The sequence below is a fragment of the Pteropus alecto genome, unplaced genomic scaffold, assembly GCF_000325575.1.
Source record: "Pteropus alecto unplaced genomic scaffold, ASM32557v1 scaffold35, whole genome shotgun sequence".
Taxonomy (NCBI): domain Eukaryota; kingdom Metazoa; phylum Chordata; class Mammalia; order Chiroptera; family Pteropodidae; genus Pteropus; species Pteropus alecto.
In genome coordinates, this window is record NW_006437828.1 from 13,790,206 (window position 1) to 13,818,189 (window position 27,984).

General features: G+C 62.3%; 1 protein-coding gene and 1 pseudogene across 1 annotated transcript in view; one reads left to right on the forward strand and one right to left on the reverse strand.

Annotated features, from left to right (window-relative positions):
- The window catches only part of DLGAP2 (DLG associated protein 2), a 247,632-nt gene that overhangs the window by 105,959 nt on the left and 113,689 nt on the right, over window positions 1–27,984 (reverse strand). Inside the window, exon 3 of the mRNA XM_015591803.2 lies at window positions 14,474–14,506. Coding sequence (XP_015447289.2) covers window positions 14,474–14,506 — 33 coding nt within the window. The remainder of the gene's footprint in view (window positions 1–14,473; window positions 14,507–27,984) is intronic.
- Window positions 9,058–9,178, forward strand: LOC112482209 (annotated as a pseudogene).

A 27,984-nucleotide genomic window follows, 5' to 3' on the forward strand; every position in this document is an offset into this window, starting at 1 on the left:
CCGTCGTGAGATTAAGAGGTCAGCAGTTTCGATTCTCTGGAGAGACACCTTCGTGGACCCTGAACGGCTAAGGGAGGGTTTGCAAGGTGCCTCAGAGAAGCCACTGGTCTTGGGTCTGACCCTCGGGGACGAAGCGGGCAGCGCCCTCGCCACGCCGTGAAGGGGCGCAGAGGGTCTCTCAAAGCGCACGGCCACCGCGTTGCTGAGCTGGGACTCGGGGCAACGCCTGTGTGAGTCCCGAATCTGTAGGTTTCCGCCTGTTGTGACCCTAAACCCCCCCCCCCACCATGGCTGGCGAGAGAGCGAGACCGCGGTCCACACGGAACCGGCGCCGCCTGTGCCTGCAGAGTGTGGGCGGCGACAGCGACCTCTGAGGACGAGCAAGACCGCGGTCCACATGGAACCGGCGCCACCTGTGCCTACAGAGTGTGGGCGGCGACAGCGACCTCTGAGGACGAGGCGAGAACTTCTGAAGTGGGAAAACAGCCCACGGTTTGGCAAATCATCTGTACAAAATGAACACTTGAACTCAGCCCTCTTTGTCACCATGGGCGAGGCCGCCCATTCTGACGGGCGAGCTGCACGCCCCTCCCGACAGTGCTGGGGCCGGGGGCCGGGGGCGCAGCACCTGCTCCTGTCGGCAGGTCCGTTGGGAGCCCGGAGAAACAGCGCTCCGCCCGAGCTGTGTCCTCAGGCGGCAGGCCAGCGGGGACTCCGCGGTCACCATCGGAGGTGGTCACCACCGCACGTCACCCCCCCATACCTCCCACATGGACGTCTTGGGTCCTTATGCCCATCTTGCCTCAGAGCTGAGTGGATGCTCAGTCCCCAAATCTGAGTGGCTCGATTCAGCCCAGAGCTAACGAGGAGACCGGGGCTCCGCTCCACAGCCGGGCCCCGCGTCAGCCCGTCTGCTAAGCAAGGGACAGGTCCCAGGAGCCCGCGTCCCTGTGTCAGAAGTGGCTGAGCAGCCCACGGCCGTCTGGAAGACAGCGCTGGCCCGGCCGTTATGATGCCGGCAGAACAGAGCGGGCCCATCTGGCGTGCGCAGGAGGCCGCCCCGGTGTGCTGTGTCCGTGCGTCCTCGCCCCGAGAGCCTGGCTGACCGGCCGACACAGCCCCCGCCGTTCTGATCCACCAAGCGGTGACTCCGACGGCCCTGTGGCGTGAGCACAGGGCGCCGAGCCCACTCAAGGAGAACGGACGGCCCCAGTGGACGAGGAGCTGGCTGCCTGGGCGAAGCTGCTATGACATCTAGAATGTCACCCCAGACCCCCTGCCATGCTCAGGGCCCCGAGGGCCCTGGGTCCCAGCACTGCACTGGACCAGACAACCCAGCCTAACCCAGACGGCTCCGAGGGTGGGGGGCGTGCTCTCGGGCTGCCTGGCCAGGGCGTTTTCCCCTCCCCCCCGCAGTCACGCTCGCCAAACACGGCAGACGCGGTGCGGTTTTACAATTTACGCACACGGCTCTGATTCCCAGAAGTAAAAGTAAAGAGATACAGTTTCGCGCGTTCAGTGCCCAGCACGTCCACTACCCTGCCTTATTCTGCGGCCCCCCATCAATAACTTCAGTGACACTTTCAAGAGTGTGTGACCCATGGACCTTTAAGGGACAATGAAAACGAGCATCGGGGCAGCATTGTGTCCCTAAGGCGGCTGCTGGCCAGACTCTCACTCCTTTGAGCTGATGTTTACCCCCACCCCCCTCCTGAAGGCTCACCACGTTTCCTGAATGGAGAAGCGACTTCTCAGATTAAATCTGGCAGCTGCTTTTATAGAGAAAGCAAAACGAATCAATGAGAGTTTTTAAAGCTATTATCTGATCTTGGCAACTGGCCCTTACAACCTGTCTGCCCCAGTGGAACACGGAGGGAGAAGCAGAGAGGACCACCTGTTCTCATGACGACTGCGTGGTGGGGACCGTCTCGGGCGACCAAAAAGTGTGTGCTGAGGCTGGGTGATGACCACGGTGGTGGCCGGCCAGCACGGATGCCGGTGCCAGCCACGGCTAGGACGCACCAGGTCAGCCCGCGGACGGCGTGCGTGAGGGTCTCTGCTCCACAGAAGTGAACTCCGAAGCGAACGAGGCGGTTCCGTGAGCTGCCCAGGCAGGGAGTGGGCAGTCGGAGCTCGGCAGGCCGCCCGACGGCTGTCCACACCCAGACCCCCACGCCATCTCGTCTACACTGCCGGCAAGCGTCTACACTGCTGGGGGCGGGGGGAGGAGCGATCGTGTATTAAGATGACGACAATGCACGCTCACTGTGCGTGCACGACTGTGTCCTTCATGCACCTTCGCTGTCCTCGCCGTTCGTCTGATGCTTCCCAGCTGTGATCACGAGAAAACGGCAGTGTTTTCCCTCGTGCTGACCTCGGCTCCTTGGGATCAAGACGACACGCGTCACGACACTGGCTGAGCACCGGCCCCCACCCCGAGCCTCTCTGCCTCACTAGTTACGCTCTCTCCACCGCCCCCGTTCTAAGAAACGCAGAGGTTCAGAATTTTTATCACGATTTCATTTACGAGGGGTGGACTCGTCTGAGTTCTCCATTTGTTCTGCCGCCAACTGTGTCCTTTTGCAGCCAAATCCGTCCTTTTACTGTTGCTTGTTCATCTTTCTCCTCAGATTCCACGTCTAAGTGAAGTCACGTGGTCCTGGCTCTGTCTGAACGGAGGTGGTCGGGGTGCTGTGCGGGGGGAGGGGGTCCGGGCGGGAAAGAACTGACAGGACCCAGTGCTGTGGGGGCGGAGCAGCGGGTCCCGCCCGGCAGATGTGGGGAGGGCCGCGGCAGCAGGGCGGACAGAGAGCCCAGCACGACGAGACAGCGTCTGGGAAGGGCAGGTGGCGGGGGTGGCTGGGCCCCCACGGGCGACGCAGACACATCCCTTCACGCACCTCACGCACCCCGGCCCCCTTCACGCACCCGGCGGACCGGCCGCCGCCGCCGCGGAGCAGGGCGGTGCTGCGCGTGACGCCGTCTTCAGGGCACTGTGTGGGCGTGAGCTGGGACAGGAAGACGTTCGAGTCGGTGACTCGGTGAGATGCCGACGCAGTGACACAGAAATGGCTTCAGGACGTTGACAGAAACAGACTTCGACCCTCGCAGCTGAAGTGCGGGAAGCAGGCCTGGCTCGCGGGAAGTCGCACGATGCGACGTGGGCTCGGGAAGGCGCCTGTTTTTCTAAACCATGGCAGAACTGAATCCGCTCACAAGGTTTTTAACGCTCTGAAGACACGTGGTTAGATGCAACAGCTTTCAGGTCGCGGAGCATTTAAAGTGCGGCTGTGGGACTTCTGGGCCCCGTGGCTTCACCGGCGGCTCAGTTGTGACGGCTTCTTCAGTGGTGGGGACCGTCACGCCACGCAGTGGTCTCTCGAGAACCGAGACCCGGGCCTTTGCAAACGCGTTTCGGGGAGTGCACAGGACACGCGGCCACGCTGACCGGGGGAGCGGGACCTTGCCCACGAGGCCGCACTGCGCCCCGCCCGCGACAGGGCCCCGCGCCCGGCACGTGCTCCCACGGGCGTCCCTCCCTCTCCCCGCGGTCGGTGGGAGCTGCGTCGTCAAAGCCTCGTCCAGGGCGCGCGACGTCTGCTCCTCCCGGGCCTGACCCACCCCCTCCCGTCTTCGCTGCTTTGAACGAGCCGCAGCTCTTTCTTCCTTTTCAGGTCTTTTGATTTTTTGGGGGGAAACCGAACACTTGGAAACTATAGTAACTCTGGAAAGCCTTCCCTGGGTCGGCTGTCTTTGATGGTTGGCTACAGTAGTGTTTTTAGTGACTTTCTAAACTTCACTTTCGCGAAGGCTGCGTTTTTTGAGTTTCTGGGGTAGACTAGCCCTCGAAGCTTCTTACTCCGCCACGTTCCTGCCTGTCACTCCTCTGCACCTTCAACGTCCTGGCAAGGAGGCTGTGTCGGTCGCGAGGGGGTGTCTGAGGCCGTCACCAGTGCAGCACATTAAGAAATGCTTTGACCTTTGCCACTTCATAAAAATATTTCTTGGATCGTTACGAAGGCTGAGCATCTTTTCGGGTCTTCAGAAACCATTATTACGTATTTGTATAGTGAAACGTGCGCCATTCGGCAATCTATCTAAATGAAGTGAATAGGCACAGGTCAAGCGTGGTGCCTAGTTCCGTAAGTGATATGAGACACGGTCACTTGCGACTCTAACGCTCAACAGCTAGCGTCGTGCACGAGCCGACCGAGGAGGATGAACAGACGGCAATGAACAGGTTTACATCTCGTGAAAACCACGAAGACGCATTATTTTCAGCAGAATGTAAAATAAATATGACTTATATAAACCAAACGAGGCAGCACTGAAGACCCGCCACCCCAGGGGACAATGCCGGGGGGTCGGGCGAGCGTTCCTCAGATGCAGCTGCACACGAGGCCCAGGCCGGGACCGGTCGCCTGTTCCCTGGCTCCATCGCAGCCTCGCTGGCCAGGAGGATGAGCGCGCGCTGCGGCCGAGTCACTCGTGGGAGACTGAGTGAGCCACGCCCTGGCCTCCACGCGGGCTTGGCGGCCACACCGCTGTTTTCCGTCGCCCCAGATTCAAAGGCCTGTCTTGTCCAGGCTGCAGTCCCCGAATGGAGCTGGCCGGCCTGGGACCTGGGCAGCACTTGGCGAGCATTTGCTTCATACCCGGGTGACGGCCACCATCACGTGACTGGCCCTCGGGCATCTGGGGCTCAGACCTGCCACCGTGTCTGCTGTCTCTCCGGGTTCTCTGCCACGAGCTGGACGTCCGCCTGGCTCTCTGCTGCACGAGCGCTGCTGGGAGGTGCCGTCGGCATGCTGCCCTCGGAGCGTCCAGCCGCCTGGTGCAGACTGGGGGGCCAGGATCACGCGGTCCTCAGGTTCCCCCCATCGTGAGCATCACGATCGGGTGTTACATGTGGAACAGCTGAGCGGCATCTGTGTGACTCAGGACGTGAGACCCGGCGCTGTATCAGGTGGCTCTCAGGGATCAAAGACCGGGTGTGACTTTGCTGTGATGTTGATTATAGTAAAAACAAGTAACAAGCAGAGAGAAGCAAATCAGACAGGTGCAAAACACTGAGCACGACGCAGCACATGGCGGGTGTCACTGCTGTAGGTGGAGGGGCCTCAGAAGGTCCCCAGCACGGTCTCCCAGGGCAGGAAGGGTGCAGATGCCATCAGGAGCAGCGGTGGCCCCCTCTGCTTGTCATCAGCCTGTGGGTTTGCGATGCTTAGTTTTAATTGAGCTGAGCCACGATTAAAACAAACATAAACAAATAAAATGCTTTAGAAAATGAGTTTAAAGACACTCATTTCAGGTTTTGTGTCCCTGCAGATATAGCCCTATTGTGTTCACGTGTGTTCACGCGTGTGCGTGTGTGTGCACGCGTCTCAGCACACTAGCCTTTAGGATAAGACTGTTCTCTATTTTAAATAACCTCGGCTCCAAATAAGTTAAAATGTAACTGACAAGCGCATTCTCCGTAACGTAGGACGGTCACACGGACGCAGACGAGGCGGAGGCGGCCGAGCTGACGTGACCGTGCCGGAGCTGTGACTGCAGCGGACAAGGCCTCCCTGCACGGACGGTTCCCGCGTGGCTCAGGTCCGAACTGTCTTCAGGAGCAGGACGAGCGTCAGCAGGGCATGGGGGCACAGGCCCGGCCAACCACGGGCACACGGGGCACGGGCCTGGGGTACGCAGAGCATATGGGGCACATGGAACACAGGCCTGGAGCACACTGGGCGCATGGGGCACACAGAGCACACGGGGCAGAAGTCAGGCCGCACTCAGCTGTTACGCTCGGGGACATTAACTGAAGTTTCCGGGTCGGCATCACACACCCGTGTCCCCCAGCCTGACCCCCCAGTACAGAATCTGCCTGCCTCACTGGGGATGCAACACAATCCTCGTAAGAGGACACGCGGCGCAGACCCCGGTTCATCAGAACCAGCTTCTGGGAGGGAGCACTCCTCTTGGCCAGGGTTTGGGGTGCATCCAGGTTTAGGGCAGCACACTTTGCAGTGCACTCCAAGCGCCTGTGCACGCTCGGGGGCCTGGGGGACCAGCCCGGCCGTCTGCGTGTCGGAGCTGCAGAGCAGGCCTGGACGACCATGTCAACCTCCCCTCCCTCCGGGTGAAGCCGCCTCGGCTCCCTGCACCACGCACGCGGCTGAGGGACGCGGGCCACGCAGGACCGGGCAGGCGGTGACGACTGAAATCCCCTGACTTGCACAGTCAGGGGAGCTCCCCTCCCCGCAGCCGGGCCGCCTACCTGCCTGGCACCGGGGGCAGACAGGGTTTGTGGATGGGGTGAAGGCCCATCTCCAAACTTGCCCAACAAGCCCACCCAGAGCAACGAAGTACCTTCCAGAAACAGCTCTCTGCGGGGACTCGGGCACACCCTGCCCACTCAACCGCAATGTTGGCCCCTGGTGGGAACTCGGGAGCTGGGCCAAGGTCCCCAGCGGCCCAGTGGGCTCTGCCAGATAGCCATGCGGGGACAGACGCACAGAGTGCCATGGCATCGACGAGCCGAGACTGCCCACAGGTGCCCACGGCCCACAGCACGGGCCGTGGTGGCCGGACCCCCGCACAGCCACACAGTGCTGGGGGGCCCGGCGAAGCCAGGCCTGCTTCTGCCCCACAGGGCTGCGTTCACGCTCCTACGGCTCACGGCCCCACATGGGGCACTACGGAAAGTCGGCAGCGTGGTGTGACAGGCCACCCGCGCGCGGTCTGAGCCCCCGAGTCCCCCACACCTCGACCCCACGGGCCCTGAGCCTCTGCTCTTAGGGTCCAGCGCCCGCCTGCTTCAGAGGCCTCCCTCCCCAACAGCTGATGCTCGCACCGGGTCACCCCTTCTCACAGCTGAAACCACGTGTCTTCGGCACCTTCGCGACACAGGCAAACGCGCTGTGGAGGTTACAGGGTGCACGTGCTCTTGCGTCTCCACCGGACGCCAGCTGTCTAGAGACCCTGGTCGCCTAGCTCGGCACAGACCCCCTCTGCGCACTGGGTCGCGCGAACTGACTTAGCGTTTCGATGGCCCCAATCACACTAAATGCAAGTGCCAGCTGAGGAGAGAGCAATTCATTCAACTTCTCTCTGACCCTGAATCAGGAAATTCCAGCTGCTTCTTGCGTCGGGATGTTCGCCGCCCCGTTTCTGCTTCACGACTCCGTAGTAACTGCTCCGGAAGGTGAGAAAGCAGAGGACACCGCCATCGCTCTGCGTGTGCTGCTGAAGGCGACGCCAGGCGTGCTTGTCGGGGTAGCGTTGGGTCAGGTGCTCCAGATAATCAGTCAAGGGGCTCGGCGGGGACACGGCCCGCCAGGCTGGGATCCCCGGCTGACCGCTGGCCGGCCTGTCTCGCTGGGGCTCACTCTTCAGTGTCACCAGGGATTCCCAGTTCACCGCCAGGCAGGACCCGAGCAGGCTCGCACTTTGCTCAGTGGTCCCTGAGCCTCTCCGAGCAAACATCACCCTGCTCCCCTACCGCCCCGTCCACTGAAACGTGTTCCCCACTCAGACGCTCTGAGATGAGAGGCCACGTGCCTGGGGGGGGCGATGTCTGGCCTGTGACAGTGTCAGCCTAACCGCACTGCTGCGTCCCTGTGGAGTCCGCTGCGCTCCGCCCACGTGTCAGCCGCTGGCCCGGCCCGCACGGGCAGGGACGCCGGGGGACGGGTGGGCCCCTCGGTCTCTGCCGAGGGAGGGGCAGGCCCTGGCTGCAGACTGGAGAGCCCCGTGGAGCTGCTGATGACCGGGGCCCCCGTGTGATGCACCCCCTGCAAACCGCGCCCACCCTGTCTGCGGTGAAGGCGGCAGAGGCAGCGGGGTTCACGGGGAGAAAGCTGGATTCGCACCAACACCTGGTTAGTTCTCTCCTCGTTTTCCTAATTTTCCTTTTCATGCTATTTTTCTTTTACACACTTATCGTCATTTACTTGACACTTTACTTTTTCATCTGGTAACGGATAATGCGCTGAAATTCACCCCCATGGAACGCACGACGATGTGGGAGATAAGCCTGAACGGCAGGAACCCCCCGCTCACGACAGCTTCGACATTTTGAAAGGCTGGTTCCCGGCGGCCTGCTCTGCCGCACGTCTACGGACGAGGCACCGGGCCCCTGAACAGCAGGCGGACACGACAACGTCGTAGACACCAAGTTCACGCGCGGGCAGACGCCCCGGCAACCACACCCCACTGGGAGCCAAAGCTTCGCCCTACGGCAGACGCAGGTGCAGACACGGGGTCCTGGGCGCAGCCACCTGAGGGCCAGAGGTCAGGTCGCCAGAAGCTAGGCGCCATGATGGCAAAGGCACCACAGCACTGCCCCCCGACGGCCTGTCCCCCGCAAATTGGCAGAAGCCAAACAGCAGACGGTGCGGGCACATGCCAGGACGGTGTGGTTGACGGCGGGCCTCGTGGGGACGGTGGCCCGCCACACAGCCAGTGTCCGGTGACGTCACGCAAGGAAATCGCCTACCGACACGCTGCTCAGAACACGTCCCCAGCGTTACGTGGCACATGACTGTACTTAGGGACCGTGCGTCCCCCCCATCGCTGACGCGGTGACGGCACCTGGCGTGCTGTAGGGTGGCCCTGGCGCCCAGCGCGGACCCTGCTTGGCATCCGGGTCTGAAGTGGGAGTGGCACGTCCCCGCCAGCTGCCAGCCGCCTCGGGCGTCTGGTGCGCCGGCCTGCACGCTCGAGGCCCGCGCTAGCAGCCATCTGGCCGATGGGGCCCCTCCCAGGGGATGCTCCATGTCGTGGGCGGTGTGACCCGAGCTGGAGGGCAGCGGGCGTGTGCCGTGAGAAGGCGCATGAGGGCGAGGGGAGCAGGAGGCCGGGCATCGCAGCCGTCTGCAGGCAAAGTCTCCCCTCAACGCTCTGCAGCCCCAGACGCGGACGCGGCCAGCCACCGGCTCTCCCCACACGCGACGCACGTGAACCCGGAAAACCGTCAGGTCGACTGCGTCAGCACCGTGGTTCCAAGTCCACTCTGCTTTCTGTTCCGAGACCACGGGGATGCCCGCTTTTAAAACAGTGTCCGTAGCCTGCGGCCACGCCACCCTGAGCACGCCTGATCCCGTCTGCGCTCGGAAGCCAAGCAGGGTCGGGCCTGGTTAGCACTTGGATGGGAGAGACCGCCTGGGAAGACCGGGTGCCGTAGGCGGAAAAAATAAAATAAAAAATAAGGAACTGTAAGTTGACAAAGTCATTGCAATCTGTCAGATCAACCAAGGGTTGCCTCGTGCACACACACGAAGCGTCCGTCACGTCTCTGCTCACTTCCCAGGGCACAACTTGAGTTCGGGGTCACGTGATCACAAAGTCGGGAGGAGGACACATGGCGGCTGTGTTGGAATGTTTGCTTCCAAGGTCATTCTGGAAGGATAAACGCTGTGGGGTCTCAATCGTTTGTCACTCACACGCTGCTAATGAGACAAAACAGAGAAAAGCAAAATCACAACCACGTCTCGGTGACAACAAGGGTCGTGGTGCGGACGGCTTTTTGTTTCTGTCAGTCACTCAAGAGAACAAACAGTGCCTGAAACGCAGCCCACGTCTATAAACAAAGCACCTGAGCGAACACTCCAGGGCGCTGTGGCCCTGGGCTCACGTCGCCTGTTCTGGGAACCCGTGACGGACACCGGGCCCACGGCGGGCGGCCCTTCCAGCACGTTCTCCAAGCACTGTGGAACCTCGCATGGGCTGTGAGCGCCCCCGGGCCGCACGCTCCAGCCGTCCTTCCTGCACATGGACGGCCCTGGGACTCGCCGAGCGCTGGGGGAACGGGGCAGGGACGCCGTGGAGAAAGGCAGGAGGACGTGGGGACGGGCGGGGACGGGCGGGGACGGGCGGGACTCCCCCGCCCCAGACGCTAGCCCTGGGCACACAAAGCCGTGAGCCTGCGGCGCGCCTGCCGGCCTCCCATCCCTGGGGCCCCCCAGAGCCGTCGGAGCAGGACGGGGCGGCACGCACAGGCCGCAGGCACAGGCAGGGACTTGGGGCCATGTCAGATGAGCCTCCGGGAGGGCCTCACGTTTGCCAGTGCAGAGAACATTACAGGGCGACACACAGGAAGCTGCGACTCTGACCTCTGCGCAGACACTTCAAGTTCAGTGAGCAGGAGGCCTGACTGCACCTCGGAGCTTGAGGGTCACCAGGGCCTAGGAACATTTGGGGTCCCACGCGCATATCAGGATATTCACATTTAAAACTAAGGACTGACGTTCAAAGAGGTGATGTTCCGCCACAAAGGTGGACGGCAGGCCCCGTCCTCACGTGAGCTCTCGGCAGCCGGCTTTTCGACGCTGGGAAGGTCCCCAGGGCCTTGCCACCCAGACCCCGTGCTTGGTGTGCGTTCACCCCCCACACACGCTTCAAAGCACAACCCACAGGCACAGGGTTAGCGACGGACGAGAAAGCAGACGGGACTTCATCTAACCCTAATGGACCTGGAACTGGTATTTCAACGGCTCGGTGACCAGGAAAACAAAATATTTATGTATTTATTCCTCAAGCAAATTAACGAGGGAGAATGGTTTCGACGCCAGCTGAATGCCTGACTCTCAGATACTGGACAACCGAAAAAGGTGGACATCTGCAAAGTCGGGCTCCTGGCACATCTGTCATTCGCAGATGCACGACCGCAAGCACCTCAGACAGCAGGTGGCACACGCGGCTCCCCCTCTGCCCGCCGTCTGGTCGTGTCCGGGGGCTGCAGTCGCCCGTGCCGGCAGTCAGACCAGAGCCCAGGAGCCGGCTGGAGGCATCTGCCGTGAAGGCACAGGACAGACACGCAGAGAGCCCGGCGGGGTGCCGGGCGGCGTGGCGTGAGGGGCAGGGCCGTCCCCGCGAGTGCCCGAGGCCAGCGCGGCTCCCCTCCTGGGGACTCGACATTCGCGTCCACGCCTGGCGCGTGTGCTTCTTGGTGGTCACTCCGTACCCCCCCATGGGACACTCTCCCTTTGTTCTCTCGTGGGCCAGTGTCCTCCAGTCCTCTTCTCAAGTGACATCCAAGCTGCCCTCCCGGGGCCTCCGCCTGCCTGAGCGGCACACCCGCCCCCTGCAGTTAAAGCCCCCCCCTGAGCTCTCGGGATGTGGGGGACCCTTTCTTTCTTCCCTGCAGCTCAACAAGGCACTGGAAACACTGCTCCTTGTTAGATGGCAGTTTCGTGTGTTTGTAGAACAGTGATCAGAAAAGACCGGTTTTGTCCAAAGAATACCATTAAAAAGGTACGATCTCAAAACGGAGGGGGCCGTTGCATTTGATAAGGTGACGCCCGTGTTTCCAGGGACAGGCACGGGGTTGGCGGGGAGGGGGTGGAAATGCTCCCTTCTAAATCCCTGATGCTCAGCTTTCCCAGATGTGGAGGGGGATTTAAACCTCGGGAGGACTCATCCCCGGCGGTGTGAAAACAGCTCGGGAACATTCCAGCGCTCAGTAGCCTGCGGGGAGACCCTTGAATATCCGCATTAAGAAACTAGGAACCTGACGGCACTAAATGCAAGACGACACCCACTGTCCTTCCTCCCGAGCTGTGGGGGGAGCGGGTGAGGCCCCCTTCCACTCACAGTAAAACACAATCCACCTGTCCATCTGTCTAAAACGCTGACAGGAGTAACCGATTCGTGTTTTAAATGATCAGAGTAAAAAAAAAAGATTTAGAAAGAAAATCTTTTACCTTAAACTTCTTTTTAAACCTGCATTTTGCTTTTGGACTGGAATTTCTACAAAGAACATTTCCAAATAATCCAGTGCCTATTTATGTCACTGCCAACAGTCAACTTCTTTTGAAGTCATAATCTTTAGGCCTCTTTCACTTAAAAACCTTTCATGGTAAAATCCAATCCAACATTTTCTAGCATATCCCTCTGTGCAAACTTACATACTCATAGCTTATTTTATTTCCTACTTTTATTGGGTTAAATAACATAGGTCTAAGATGCCGTTATGACCTTGGGTGGATTTCAAGTAAGTTCCCCTCAGCAGCCTTCATCATCCATCTTCCCATGTCAGGGGATCCACTTGCTCAGAGGACAAACGAACCATAAAAAATGTAAACAGACAAATCCAGGAACTGACACCTGTGGTCCCGCTTGATGTCTGTAACTGTCCCTGTGGTCTCGTTACAAAGCAGGTGGTGTCGTGTACCTGTCAGAACAGTTTGAAAGGCTCGGGGACTCTCAAAACACTTCCCTGTGCAAAATGGACGGGCAGCGTCACACAGAACCTTGGGGGTACCCGTGACGTCGACAGAGAAGGACCAAGTGACCTTGCTACATCATAGCCAGTTGCCACTGACGTCTAAAAGGCGCCAGGGACCATGAGGAAAATGATACGAATTGAGACGGTCTCCCTTGTGTTATCATAGCAAATCGTTTTAACAAGCGAGACTGTTACTAGTGAATTTTTAAGTTTTTTTGTCTTTTGTGTGGAACGGGTCACTGGAGGCCTTGCCGGCTCGATGCATCCGCCTCCCGAGAAGGCCCGCCACGGTCCCGGTGCTCAGTCAGGACTCAGACTCGATGAGCTACGCATCTGAGCAGGAAGAAAAACACCGACGAGCAGCAGCGCGTCCCGCGAAGGTTCCGCCCCATCAAATCGGTCTCCAAATTTCAGAAACCTGGCGGCGCATGAAGTGTAGGCGGTGTGCGTGCGGACTCTGTGATCCACATTTTACATACAACTAACGTTTCTAGTTCTCTAAGAACGGACTGCGTTACTGTAGGGATCCGCAGGTGCAGAGCCGAGGTCTCCAGCACCCCGAAACTCTGCTCCGACCCTCGGGGCTGGCAGACACCGCCGTCTGAGACAATGCCGACCATTCGGGCTGCTCCGCAGAGGGTGAGCACGGACACACAAACGGCTGTTTCCCGCCCCCCTGGTTCAGCCCTGAAGGACTGCTCAGGGCTCCCTGAGGACTGAGCCAGAGGAGCAGGAGCCGGGCGGTGATGCCCTCGCCGGGCGGGACGGCCACCACACCCCCCGATGGCTGCGTTGTCACCAGCCTCTGGCTCTGACCCTTTCTGAGCAAGAGTGTGAGTTAACTGGTAGAAGCCGCCACAGAAATCACCAAACAAAAGAGCTGATTTCGGATGCCACTCAGCGCACCCAGCCAGCTCTCACTTAGACTAATTACTTAAATGATTGAAAAACGCATGAATATTCATGTGGTGGCCGTTTCAAAAACACAGTGCAGCTGGGACCGCGCTGCCAGATCCTGCCTCCCGCTCCCTCCTGCAATCTGAACCGCAACCAGCTTCAGAGGCGCCGGGGAGCCTGGGGGACAGGCACGTGGAGGCCGCCACTGCCCCTGTCCACCTCCCATGACAGTCACCCACCCCAGCCCGACGGGCCCAGACCTCGGGTCTCCTCGGCTGGAGATCTGGCCTTCGTCTGCCAGAGGGCAAGTCGGCCTCACCTGAGTGCCACCACGGGTGTGCCCCCAGGACAAGGACGAGCATGTGCCAGCTGACAGTGTGTGTGATGGGGCCCTCGCACCAGAGCAGGCAGCTGGGGGAGTGCTCCCCGGACTCCGCCCAGGACGGGCTGGCTCTGGCGACCGTCTGGAGGGGCTGCACCCACAGGCTCCTCCTGGGCCAGGATGCTGGGGCAGCGGGCCCCGCCCACTGCTGGCAGGGGTCAGGCTGTATGGCCATCTAGGTCAGCCTCGGGCCACTGCAGAGTCGAACCCAGCACGGTGACGTCCCCAGAAACGGGCCAGCACCGTCACTGAGCAAGCACCCTAGAGGGACCCATCTCCGCACAAGAGTCGTGGATTTGCTCCTTATGACCGCGCACACTGACGGCCACACTCCGCACGGCACACGCGGCCTCCACAGACAGCAGACGGGGAGACCTGGGTGTGGGCACAGGGCCCCGGTGTCTCTGGTGCACACGGCACACGGGGACTGTCCCCAACAGTGTGCATGTGTACACACGTGTGTGTATGTGTACTGTGTTTGTGTTGTGTTGCGCATGTGTGTATGTGTCGTGTGTGCATGTGTGTGCTGTGCATGCACGTGTCATGCATGCGTTTGTGTTGTGCACTGCATGTTGTGCATGAACACGTGTGCTGTACCGTGTGATGTGCCGTGTATGTGTGCGTCGTGTGTGCGTGTGTTATGCATGAACACGTGCTGTGTTGTGTGGGTGTGTCGTGTGCGTACTTGTGTGCGTTGTGTGTATGCATGAACACGGGTTACCGTGTGTGTGTGCGTGCATGCTACATGCGAACACGTGTGTTGTGTGTGCGTGGGGAAAACCGACTGAACTTCCTAAACCCACAGGACAGGCAGCGCTGCTGCTGGGTCGCGGCGTCCGCTTCCCTCGCGGTGCCGGCTCCGTCCCGCGCTCGGCCCCGTCCCCCGCATCCCGTCCAGCACCGCGAAGAGCTGCGGGCACGCTCGGCCTCCAGTGCCCGCGTCCGCCATGTGGCCCGCGGGTGCAGCGCACACTCACCTTCCGGCTCCCCGCACAGCGTGCACTGCGACTCTGTGGAGAGAGAGAGAGAAGCCGTTACTCGAGGCCTCGGGCAAAGCTACAGATGCGGCAGCGACAGCTCCGCGCGGCTCACGCGTGCAGCAGGCAAGCCAGGGTGCAGGCAGCTGGCGTCAAACGCAGCCGCAGGGAGCGTTTATGCACGATGCCCCCCGATGAGGACCCGTCGCACGGTGGGCCACGTCAGGGTGCCCTCAGACGGCTGGCACCAGACGGCCTGTCTCGAGACTTAGTTTCAGCATCGCAGCCTGACTCTGCTCACGGCTCTGCTGTGTCTCCTTTCAGACACCAACCGTCACGAGCCGAAGCGCCGCGTTACGACTCAATGAGAACACGAAACCCAGGAAGGGCCCAGCACCCAGCTGTGCAGAGCAGACCAAGGTGCTGCGGATGTGGCCTTGGACCCACCTGAGAGTCGCAACACGCAGACAAGCGCGTCTCTGTGTGACGCGCCTTCTTCATGGGAAAGGCTTCAGACTCGGGCCGGGGCACAGCGCCACCACTGTCCATTTCCCAGAGCGACTCCGGGAAACGACCCGTCCCCCCAGCTCTGCCATGGGGGCCGTGATATCTGCATGTGGGGACGAGAGGGGTGAGTGACAAGCACATTGAAGAAGCTAGTGCAGGGCCGGCCGGCACCGAGCACGGGAGGGAAGCTGGCGCCCTCTGTGCCAGATCCTGTCTGGCGGCAGAGGACTCACAGCAGACCCATCAGCTGGGTGGGACCCCGAGGGACAGGAGGGTTTTCAACAAAAAAAAGCACCCCAAGTCCAAGGACAGGCCTGAATGAAGGCAAAGAGGCAGGTGACACGCAGGACAGGCTGGTGAGGGGCTGTCAGGTGGACAGGCTGAGAGCACACATCAAGGACAGGCTGAGAGGGGACTGGCACCCTAGAAGCACCTGAGGTCTCCAAGGGTGAAACTCAGGAGCCCACACTGGGTCCCACAGCACAGAGCAGCAGCATGCTCGTCACGCCACAGGAGGGCCTCGTGGTGGCCTAGGACAGGACAGAGCGGGTGGGGACAGACAGAAGCAGAGGACAGGGGACGTCAGCCTGTGAGGCTCAGCCCAGGAGGCATGTGCAGCAGGAGGGGCCTGGAGGGGACGGACGAGAGCAAGAGAAAAGCCTGGGCCTTGGCCGCTCGGCCTGACGGGACTGGTGTGACTTCCGGGGGCAGCACGACCTGCAGCTGGCGACAGACCTCTGGACGGCTCGCTCCCTCCGCAGACGAGATCAGTTGCCATGGCTTTGCCACTTCTGGCCCGACGAAGGGCAGGCCTGAACAGTGTCCTCTCCAGGGACACAGTGCTGAGCCCAGAACTGTCGCTAATTGGTCTGTGAGAGAGAGCGGGGACCAGGACCTGGGACCCAGCGGCGTCAGGAGGAGAGGCGGAGCCAGGCGCCCACAGTGTCCCCTCGCTTCTGAGCCACCCGCAGACACGCTTGTGAGCGAGGTCCCGAGGTGGTGAGACGGAGAGGGCCAGGCATGAAGCCGCCACCCGCAGCCTCTGTGCAGGGAGCCTGGGCAGCGCACGACGCCCTCCCTGCAGTCTGCGGGGGGCGGGCCGTGGCCTCTGCGAGGTTCGGGGGCGGTGCCAGGGGCTTCCGCTGCACCGCGGTGTGGCTGCGGGGGGCAGAGACGGAGGAGCCGTACAGGGGGGTCTGACTGTGCCTCTGCTCCAGGCGGGACAGAGCCCCAGGACCCAGAGGCCCAGCAGAATGCAGGTGCCTGCGTGGGCGGCGGAAGCTAGAGCCCCAGAGCAGACAGCGCCAGGCGTCCGGTCGCCACACTCCGCTGTCACCACACTCCGCTGTCGCCACACTCCGCTGTCACACACCTGCAAGCGGATCTTCCTTGTCCTCGGAGCTGCTGGCAGAGGCACAGAACCCCAGAAACCGACGGTTCAATGAGAAGCCAAGCCCTGAGGGCTTCCTGGAAACCAAGGTGCGGGAAGGGCCTGAGGCTCTGGTTGGTTTTATTTGTCCCAAACACAACTGAAGGTCCCCCTGCCACCTCTGTGCAAGTCAGCTGTGAGCAGTCCCAGAGTGGCCAGGAGGGGCCCACCACAGAGGCCCACGGTGCCAGTCAACCCAGAACCCCTGCTGGACGCTGACACCGCCACACCACACAGGCGTGGCCACAGCGCAGCTAAGCCCTCCTCACTGCCTGCACTGTGCAGGAGGCCACCGAGCCAACCGCCTTAGGGACCTGTCTGCGATCACATGATGGGACCAGAGTCTGACGCCCCCCGACCCAGCCTCTGTCCTTGGTGACAGGGCAGAGCTGAGACCACAGTCTTCCTGGTGTCTCAGGGAGGCGCCCCATCTACAGGAGAGAGACAGGGGCTACCCGAACCCTGACCCGCTGACGACGGGAACAGGAGAGGGTACAGCGACGGGCCAGGGGGCGGCCGCGAGCGCAGAGCTGCCTGCGTGGAGGCTGGATTCAGCCCAGTCCACCCCGGCCCCTGGCCCCCGGCCCCCAAAGGACCAAAACTCAGCGCTGGGCTGTCTGCTCGACCTAAGTCGGAGACGGTGGGTTTTCGCCACTCACGTAACTTTAACCCGAATTTGCACCCGATGTGCCCAGCAGACTCGGTCTCGGTCGGGGTCCCGCGCTCACGCAGGGAGCGCACAGCAGCGCAGCTCAGCAGCAGGCCTGGGGGCTCTGACGCTGGCGTCTGAGCGCGTTCAGAACAGGGCACGATAGCCGCCCCCCGGGCGGGTCTTCAGTGAGCACCGGGGCCGCGCAGCTATTCATGGTGCCCCGTCCTTTAAAACGTGCCTCCCAGCACGGTCGTGGGGAAGAAGCCGTCACTCCGCGTGCCGTGGGCCCGGGACACAAAGCCCCTCGCCCGTTACTGCGCAGCACACTGTGACGGCACAGGCCCCGACGGCCTGGGGTGGCCCTCCCTCCACGAGCCACAGGGAACGCTAGAGCCGGGACGTCTGCCACGCGCCCTGAGGGGTCCACCCTGGACTGCGGTGAGTGACCGCAGGGCGCCCGAGCTTCCTGTGCACAGACGCCCCGACGGCTAGAAGGCCTGTCTCCCCTCACGCAGGCCGCGATCGTAGACGCCACTAGCCTCGCCACCAGAAACACGGTCCGAAGTAACCGCTGACGTCCAAACCAGCGCCCATGTGAACCGGGACCCCCCTAATGGCACCGCCTCTGCACCCTGACCAACGGCCTCCACTCTGAGCCTCTCATCTGGGCCTGGGCCTCTCCTGGCCCCTCTGCCTCAGTGTCCAGGGAAGAAGGCCCCACAGCTCAGACTGCAGCCCTAGAGACACTGTGACTTCACTGGTAACACATAAGACGTGCTGAGCGCACCACAGGACCCTGCAAAGCACTGTGACGTGCTGGGTGCGGGGTTCCTGGAGAAGCCACCCCGAGGTGCGGACACTCCACATAGCAGCACGCAGGCAGCGGGGAGTGCCAGGCCAGAGATGCCCACTCGCCTCGGCTCGGAGGGGCAGCCCGCTCCACTGACGCCCCCTGACATCGCTGAGGACTCCGCCGAGCTACCCTGTCACTGCGGCCTCAGGTTCGGTGCAAACACTGAGCCCCGCGCAGTGCTGGCCACGTGACTGCAAACCAGCGCTCCGTCCAGTACACCAACAAGGAGGCGACTTTGGACAGGCGTGGGACCGGCCAGGACGCAGGGACACAGAGTGAAGCGCCTGCCTGTATGGCTGGAGCAGAGCCGTGGGTACCGCCGGACCTTCTCTGCAGGCGGCCGCAGTGCATCCCGGGCGGGGGGCACAGCATGGAGCCCAGGTGTCCACGGGCGCTGCACCCGGGGAGCAGGAGAGGCAGAGCCCGGCCGAGCTGTGGCCTGGACGGGCTGTGGGCGAGCGGGTCGGGTCATGGAGGCGAGTGGCCATCGGGGCCTGCTGCCAGTCCAGGGACCCGGCTCCTTGCAGAGACAAATTGCAGCCACTGTCCCAAAGCGCAAAGCACCTAAGCCGACGGTGGCCGCGGGCGGGGACTGGGCCTGCGTGAGGCAGATGTGCACGGGCCGGAGGCACAGAAGGCCACTGGGTCGGTGACACGAGGGGACGGCCGGTGACCCGTGCCACACGCCCCTGGGTCTCACCATTTGTGTGCGGGGCCCACTGGGGAGGGGCAGCTGCTGGCGCTGCGCTCACAACTCCTCACGCGCGTGTGCGTCCACACCGCACGCGGGAGGGAGAGTGGCTCCGCAGCCTCTCCAGGTTGGCTGGCCAGGGGGCCCTTGAGCCTCGGTCCTCCGTGGGACCCCTCTGGGCAGCGGGCTGAGCTGTCGCTGGTAGCAGGGAGGCTGAGTGCGTCTGGCACAGTGCGGTGCCTGACGCCAAGGGGGGCCGGTCAGCGACTCTTCCCACGAGCCCACCCGCTTTTCTGAGTCCAAGTGCGCCCGGCCCCCGCCCGCCCGTGCACGTGGCGGGATCTGATCTCTGCTCTCCCTGAGCGGACCCAGCGAAGGCACCCACGCCGCAGGCGGGAGTCCAGCTCAGCACCCTGTGGACCCACCGTGAGGGTGCAGCCTCGTCCAAACCAGGAGACGACACCGGCCTACGCTGGTGACACCAGGGCGGGGTCTCCCCTGACAGGGATGTCACGTGACCACGTGCGCCCACGAGGACCTGCCCACTCCCACGCTCACAGCGAACGCTGATGCCCCACTCTGGTTGGCGCAGGTGTGTCCCCGACGTCGGCCTTAGGAAAGAGGGGCCAGCTGCACCGGGTAACCCGGGGCGCTGACTGACGGGGCACATTCCACACACATGCGGACGCGTTTACAGAGCTGCAGGCACAGTATCTGTGCGTGCACAGCCCCCCGCTTTCCCTCCCCCTCCTGCTGGAGCCTGGTGACGGCCCCACGACACCCCCACGTCCCCTAGGGGTCGGGGTGCAGCTGACGACAGCACAAGGAGCCCAGGGCAGCTGTCCAGGGCGCCCCGCGGAGGCAGCAGCTGGCGCAGGCGCTCTGGAGGCCGCCGCCGCCGAGCTCAGCCGCACGGCCACAGCGCTGGCCAGGCCGGTTTCGAGAGCACCGAGGCTGGGCCACCACCTGCCTGCGGCTTTTCGAATCCGCAGGGAAGGGAAGGTGTCTGAGCTCACGCTGCGGAAAGCACAGGCAGCTCGCTCTGCTCCGAGCCCGCTGGCCGGCAGGCGGCCCTGAGTGGGGGTGCTGCTGTGGGCGCGGCCGTGCGGGCAGAGGGGGGCAGCAGGTGAGGGTTTGGGGCCGGGACGCTGCAGCGGTGACGGCTGGGAAGGCAGCGCTGGCTGCTGTGCCCACGACCACGTCGCTGCGTCCTGCTCTGACCTCCGGCTGGGGCAGTGGCGGATGGGGGCGGGAGGGCACCATCCACGTCTGTGCCCCCGAGTCTCCAAGCCATTTGACACTGCCTTGCACCCCCTGCTGAGACCGGCATGGCGCTGGGAGCCACCGCAGATGGACCGTGACGCTGCCCTTTCACAGGAGGCAGAGAGCAAGGGGACCTGCCACAAAGCCAGACACCACCGCGGCGGTCAGCGAAGAGCATGGCGCCATGTGAGCGGGCAGGCACTCATCCGAGCGCTTGACGTGAGGCAGCACGACTGTGACAAGACTGTGTGACACGGCCACATGATCATACACGACACGTGACCCCACGGCTACTGTGCGGAGATGCAGGGTATGTGGCAGCACGAGTTATGATGACGTGACTGACACCACGACTTGACACGATGCGACATACAGCAATGTGACTCGTGGAAACACAAAGGTGACACCACTGTGACAACATGTGATAGATGACGACACGCCCACATGGCATCAGCTGTATGACGATGCGTGACACGTGACGGCACGCGGCAGCATGACCACGTGAGACTATTGCTTGGTTTAACAGCCCGCATGCCCTGGAGCCAAGGACCGCGCAGGCAAACCACACTTCGTAGAGTAAAACCTCATGCGCTTGAAAGGAAAATGTCCAACGCTCGAAAAACAGAAGCGTCAAAGGGCAGAACCTGTTCGTTTCCTTCTGAAGGCGTGTTCTTCACCTTCTCAGTATCTATCGTGTCGCCCAACCGACATCGGCCGAGCACCGCTGTGCGCCACGTGCTGACAGCCGCAGGGACGCCCAGGAGCTACGCGCAGACCGCGCTCAGGAGTCGCTTCTGAGGAAGGGTCGTGGGCGTACGGCCCCGGTAAGGGACACGCTCAGGGAACGTGTGATAATTTTTAATTTGGAAGGAATATTTAAAAAGCAAAGACGTTAAGTATAAAGGCACAAATACTTTCGGCTTGAAGTAAGTCCTAAATGTCAGCTGTTAGTATCGCGAATCTGAGTTTGCCTTTGTTCCAACCTTAAAACAAACAGGACACAAGTTTGCTGTCCTGGGGACTGAGAGAGCTGTCCCCGGAGCTGTCCAAAGGCAAGAGGTGGCCCTGTAGCTGCTTCGTCCCCACACCCAGCACCTACTGGCCGACTGGCAAACGGCAATTTCTAGAGAGTTCTCGCTGATGGCTGATGAGGGTGGGCGGGGCCCGCCGGGCAGACCCAGGGAAGAGCCGCGGCAGGGGTGAGGAGCGTGTCGGCCCAGGCGGTGGGTGCTGCGAGGCTTGGCAGGCCCGGCGGGGGCTGACGGCAGGGCCTGGCGAGGACAGTACACCTGCCTGTCTGCACTCATTTCAAAGTCCACCGGGCAGGAGGCTTTTATGTGCCACCTGTTACCTTTTAATACACATCAGGAAAATGCAGTATCCACAGAGTCGTGGGAAGTGTGTTCGGCCTCCTGCAGTACTTACGAAACACAGGAAGGAGCCCCCCAGAGACTAGGAGACGTGCCGATGGCACGCATGTGCCGCTGTCAGCTGAGGGTGAGCATGCAGGACAGGCCAGTCAGTCGGCGACTGTGGGTACCGGATTCTAACGAGCTCAAGTCCACTGAAAATGTGCAACAAAGCAGGAAACTGGCACCTTTAAAAAGCCACGAGCCTCAGAAAACGGAAAATCCGTGGCGAGTAGATGAATGACGCTGTCTTATGTCATGTGGGAGCCACTGCTGGTCACTGCCCCCTGCTCGGGACCCTCAGTGACGTGTAGAGTGGCGTGTCCATGACTACCGCTAACGCACGGACGCTCAGCCGCCTGCGAGAGCACCCCCCTTCACCCCTGCCTTCCTCCCGCCAACAGGTCCTGACTGAAATCTCTCAGGTCCCCAGCGTCTTCCGTGCTGGAGACATGGCTGTGGTCATAACGACCGGCACCTTGTGCTCTGAGCTCGCCCCTCACACATCCACAACCCCCGGCTTCCTACACCGCAAGGGGGCCCGGCCACGTGCTGGCAGCGACACCCCGCCCTCCCCTCCGCAGCCGGATCCTGGCATGTCACACTGACTTGGGGACGTTCCTGGGGAGCAGACTGGCCCTCAGAGTAAGCTTGACCAAAGCAACGTAAGTGGTTTACTGGAGTCTCCGAAGAAAAACAGGGTCCCGTTACTACTCACCCCAAATGCGTGCTCGCCACCTGGGGGTGAGCCCCGCCCGAGATGGCCCGGCCGACCACCTCTCGCCAGTGCCTCCGAGCGGAACCCTGACCACTCCCCGCTGGGCGTGCGGCTCTTCACGCTCATCAGGGTTTAGGGATCGCCTCCAACTAGACCAGGGGTGTCCTGAGGCCACGGCCAGGCCTCCATCACCACTGTGCCCAGGGAGGCGTCTTGGAGGAGGGAGAGCCACGCCCCTCTGCAGAGCTGTCCCCAGATCCTCAGGCTGGGCCCCGGCTAGCCCAACCGTCCACGGGCGTCAGGACATAGGCGTCTCCGTGCGCCCCACCAGCTGTCGCGTGCGGCTCTGCCGTTCACCTGATGCTCCCACAGGAGTCTAACCGCAGAAACAGACGTGTGCGCACACACAGTATAGTCACATGTGAACACGTGTAACACGAGCACACATACAAGCCACACACATGCTCCCACCACCTCTGGGCCTCACGCTCAGGTCGGCACACAGAGGCGGACATGCACATGGACACGCGTGTACACAGCGAGCACCCTTCTCACATGATGCCACGTCCACGGGTGTCACAAACATTTTTCAGTGTTTTAAAAGAGGTATTCGGTCACATTCCACATCTATTTCTGACAGTCACACACAGAAGTAAACGTTAGCCTCGGGGTTGACCTGCTCTATTACCGTCACAATGAAGACCGTACGGAACGCCGAAGGGGTCGAGGAGTCTGCAACAGGCTGACGGCGGGCGCGGGCGGAGGACACGGCCTGTCCCGTCCCCACGGGCAGCAGCAGGTCCGAGACTGCCAGCGCCTCCTCCTCTGCCCGGGCTGCAAACGCTCCCGAGAACCTTCTGTGTCAAATACCTCCCCTGACGTCAGGCTGTCCGTAGCTTGTTCCAAAAGTGTCAGCAAAATATCACTTGTTTTTAAGCCTTTTCCCCACTGGTGGCGAGGCGGTCATTTATTACAGGACTCACAGGAGCTGGTGAGCAAGGCCTCATTTAGTGCCCTGTGCAGAGTGGTCACTTATTGGCCTAGTGTGGGCTCATCAGTCACACTGCCACACAGAAAGGACTCTGTGATGGTTAACGGGACATTCGCTAGATGGTGGCTGTCACACTAATTTTACTTGAATCTGTGTTTTTCTATTTTTTTGACCTATCGTAATCTATTTTTTCCACTTCTGTCACTTGGTGGGGTCCTGGATCTGTGCTGCATTTATTTTTGGACAAGAGCCTCTGTGATTGCTCAGACCACACAAAATGTCACTGTAAGCGGAGAGCGAGCAGACCCGAGACGGAGCCTCACCTCCGGCTGAGAACACGGCTCCCAGGACCACACACTTCGCTCTGCGATGAGCTGAAGAGCGTGCGTGACCCCGAGTTCAGAGGCTCCGTGCGGGCCCCGTGGTAAATGAGGCTGAACAGAAGTAAGACCAGGGAGCCCCCGGGCTTTCTGCAGCCACGGACCAGTGACCAGTGGCACCCGCAGAAAGGCGCAGAGGGGCGGGCGAGAGGGGAGGGTCTGAAGGGCAGCATCCAGTCACCCGTTAGCAAGTTCCCGGACGTGACTGCGACCAGCAGACGAATTACTTACACGGCTCCAGATCCGACTGCGAATTTCTAGGACCTCCATTTTTAGGTTTGTTTCTGTCCTTAACTTGTTAATTTTACTTGGTCATTCTGAACGCTGAAGTGACCAGATGTTACGTGGTGACTGCAAAGTGCTTGGCAGGCACGCACAGGAGCCCTAACCCTATGCGCCCCAGGTGCGTGGGAAGGCGGAGACGTTCCCTTGAACTAAGCGGCGGCCGTCGGTAATACATGAACAACAGGGACAAATGTCAGCACGAGACTCCAGCCTGGCAGTTCACCGCGCCGCTCTCCCTGCTCTGTTCCTGCCCTTCCCAGCACGCGTCGAGGCGCCCCACCCCGCCCCCCGAACGTCACGGGGACCGGCCAGCTGCCGCCACAGTGCCTCTGCCCATCCCTTAGCTGCGGGATCCCTGGCTAAGACGCAAACATTTTTAATTTCGATGAAGTTCCATTAGTCTTTTCTTTCCCTTCTGCTGCTTGTGGTTTTGGTGTGACATCTGAGAAACCGTCGCTTCAGCTAAGATCACAAAGATTTATGCCCACGCTGCTTCAGTCTTAGCTCCGACGTTCAGGTCGGACGCGTTTCGGGGTGCTGCTGGGACACACTGTGCGGGGCGGGCGACTTCCTGCTTCTCCTGTGGCCGTGCCTAGGTCCCAGCTCCCTTTGCTGAAGTGCTGTCTGTGCTTCCCCGTGGCCGTCGACCCTCTGAGGGGTCAGCTGCGGCTGCCGCGGCGAATCGGCTGGCCCGCCACCCGCCTCCACGGCACCTGCCAGCGTCCCCCACAACGCCGCCATCTCACGGTGACTGTCCGCCTCCCTTGGGGGTTACAGCTCCAAATCCTTCAGGCCCGAAGGGCACGTGTTCAGTCCGTACCGTGCGGTTTTGAGGGAAACGTGGTCTACGGTGTGCCCCCTGACGCAACAACTGCCGGCCCGGCTGACTCGAGGTGCAGCCCTGGCCAGGACCCGGGGCACAGTCGGTGTGTGGGGGAGGCGGTCACGGGCACGTGCGGACCCTCAGGGCGCGGGGGCCTCCGGCTACAGGAAAACCCGTGCAGCGGGCACAGCTGACGCTGAGGCTGTTCATGGTGGCCTGCGGGGACCTGAGGCAGGGCGGGAAGGCAGGTCACACGCCAGGGACTTGACTGACTTGTTTTAAAAGGGGGACACACAGGGGCCGGGCTCAGTCCGGCCGCTCGGGTTTCGAGCAGGAATTACGTGGCTGACTCGGGGTTCAGGGCGGCTTCTCCGGTGCCAGGTGCACCTGGGAGGAGCACCGGAGGTGAAGGGACCCGGGGGGGCACGAGCCTGACGAGGGGCTCCGTGCGGGGTGGGGGGGACATGGCCGACGCGGGGCTGACGACCACGGGGCAGGACACGTGGCAGGCTGCCGCTCAGCCACTGCTGCACGGGGAGAAGAGCACTGCAGTTTGTCACGAGAGAGAAGGGAAGGGAAAGGCGGATCGCACCGAACGCCAGCGCCGGGCCGCGGCTGCGAGAAACGGCAGGTCACGTGACAGCCGCGGTCAGCTCCGCCGTCTCCTCAGCCTAAAACGGGGAGCCGCCTACCCAGGGCCCCAGGCGCAGGCACCCCTGTGAGGGAGCCGCACGGACGGCCAGGCACGGCCTTCCCCTTTCGGGGCGAAGACACGTTTCAGGACCGCAGCACATGTCCAGATGGGGTCTGACCAGCCTGTGGTCCCCCATGGCAGGGCCCGAGAGGCCCCCGGCCCCGCTGCCACAGCCCTGGCATTCAGGACTCGACGCTGGCAGCACCCCCCACCCACCAGAGCACCCGCTGCCACGCTGCCCATGGGGGCAACCTCAGGAGACCCCCGCTCCCTACACTTAGCCCCACGGAGGGTTGGGCCAGTCTCCCCAGGGCGGGGACCCACACGCGAGCAGACGAGCCGTGCTGGCAACGGGGGTGAAGACCAAGGACCGATGGCGAGTTCCCCAGCTCCTCGGAGAAGAGACGGCGAAGTGGAGCCCGCGGAGCCTCCCCCTCCCCCCCGCGCTGGCCCCCCCACCGTTCACTCATTCATTCACTCATGATGGCCCTCACCGGGGCTCCCGTTCAGGTGAGACAGGCGTCTGTGGATCTGGGAAGCAGGGAGAGACTCACGTGTCCCCTGCCCAGGGCTCCAGGACAAGGCACAAGGCCCCTGGAGGGGCAGCGTCCTGACGCAGGGTTTCCTCTCCCAGGAAAGGGGGCAGGGCAGCACCCCGAGTCAGGTCAACTGAGCTCGGAGGTGCCCTGGCCCTGTCCTATGGAGACCAGACTCTCCGGGAACTGCCTGTGTCCAGGGTCCCCTCCTAGGAAGGACAGAGGGGCCGTGGCCTTGCCCATGACCCCAGGCCTCAGCGCTTTCGGTCCTGCCCCAGTCCCTCCGAGGTCCTGGGGGCAGTGGTGGCTTCACGGTCCCCACAGCCGCCCCCGCCCTGGCACGTGTACCCCAGCACCGGCTCACGTACCGGCCAGCGCCGTCCCTCGGCGCCCCAAGCCCTGCCAGCCAGCTGGAGAAGCTATGCGGTGCCTCCACACTGTCCGACGCTGTGATCAAGCTGGGACAGCACTGCTCCCGTGACGGTCCCTATGCGTGAGCTCGTGTACGAAGAGGCCAAACCCCATCACGGCGCAGCGCAGGCCGGAGCTGGCTCCCCGCAGACCTGCAGACCCCCACCCCCCCGACCCCCGCCCGCCCCACAGAGCGCGATGGCCTCACGCCATGGCGGGACACAGACGCGGACGATGTCCACGGCAGGTGAGCGCTGCCACGTGGAAACCACGGAAGGACTGGAAAAGCCATTTGATCGGCGCGACAGCTGTTTCCCTCCGAGTCCCTAAGTTGTGAAAATTAAATCGTCAAGCTCAGGAGCGTAAGCACCTCCCAACTCTGAAATTAAACAATCCGAATGCTTCCAGGGCTGATTACTTTTCACCGTTTACGTGGTTTCGTCGGCTTAAATCACACTCTCGTTCTGGTAAACTGAAATTACAGTTACTCCAAGTCCTTTCTGTTAGAGCGCAGCACGCTGCGAGGGACGAGGTCCAGGGCGCAGTGACAATTCCAAAGCTGACCGGCTCCCCCCAGGGGAGGCCTGCATCGGAGGGGCCACAGCCACGTCCTCGTCCTCGGGTGCATTGCTGGGACGAGCCAGGACGACATTGAGGGGGAACCAGCACTCGAGACCGAGCTTTCCGAGCCCGGAACCACGGCAGCTGAGCGAGAGGGTGCGGCCGCCACACACGACGCGGACGCCCCCTGTGGGCTCAGCTGACGCGCACACAGCGCTGGCGAAGGGGCCGCAGTTCCGGGCGAGAGGCTGGTTCCCGCCTCTAAGATTTTCTGCCTCGGATTCACCGTAAAACCAGCTTCCTTCGAAGTCCCGGGCGCAGACCCAGCCCAGCACGGTTTCAGCCCCGGTGCCACAGTACTCCCTGACCAGATCGCTCAGGGCTGAGGCGACCTGCAACGGGACCAGCTGTCCCCCAGAACTGCAGGGTGGGACCGTCCAGGAAATGGGCAGCGCGGCCAGCTGTCCTTGCTGAGGACGCGGTCTGCCCGTCTCATGGCACAGCCCCTCGGAGAGGACGAGCTGGGTGGGACACAGAGATGCAGCGTGGACGCTGGGGGAGGGCTGCAGTCCCGCTGCCAGCAGGGAACGGCCAGAAGTGAGGGGACAGGGCGGACAGAGCTGCCCCTCGGGCCTCAGGCAGGGGCACCGCCCGCCCCGGCCCACACCCCGGTTTCAGACTCTCGCTGTCCGAACCGAGGGCTGTAACTTCCTGCGGCTTGGGCCCCGGTTGGCGTGGCTCTGCTCCCGCAGCCTCGGCGTCCTGTTCAGACAGTGGACTGTGCTGGAGCTGAAGACGGTGTCGCCCGATCACAAGGCCTCAACAGACGAGCTCATGGGCCGTGTGACGCAAGTGCGCTGGGGACCCTGATGCTGGGCCACCGCTGCAGGGCGCCTGGCACAGGGCCTGAAACCAAGCCTCGGTCTGGGGCTGGGGACTGAACTGCACATGCACAGAGAAGGGCAGGAACATGGCGGCGTCTGCACAGCGGACAGCTGGCACTTCCGGTGGGCACCGCCGAGCTCCGTCCTCGCCCGTCCGGGACGCAGCACCCCTCGGGCACTGGGGCGTGGATGGCACGGTCCAGGGTCGGCACGGGCGGAGGCCGTGGGCAGGCTTAAGACCCTGCACAGGACACGGCCCTGGAGGCCCACCTGGGGCCGGGCCTGAGCTCCAGGAGGAGGGAAGCCCTTGCCACGGGCTCTGCACAGGGCGGCAGCCCTCCTGTCCCACAGCCGCCGTCCACGCTGGCCTGAGCAGGGACGCGGCCCGCAGCTGCCAGGCGGGCCAGGGCCACGGCCACGCCCA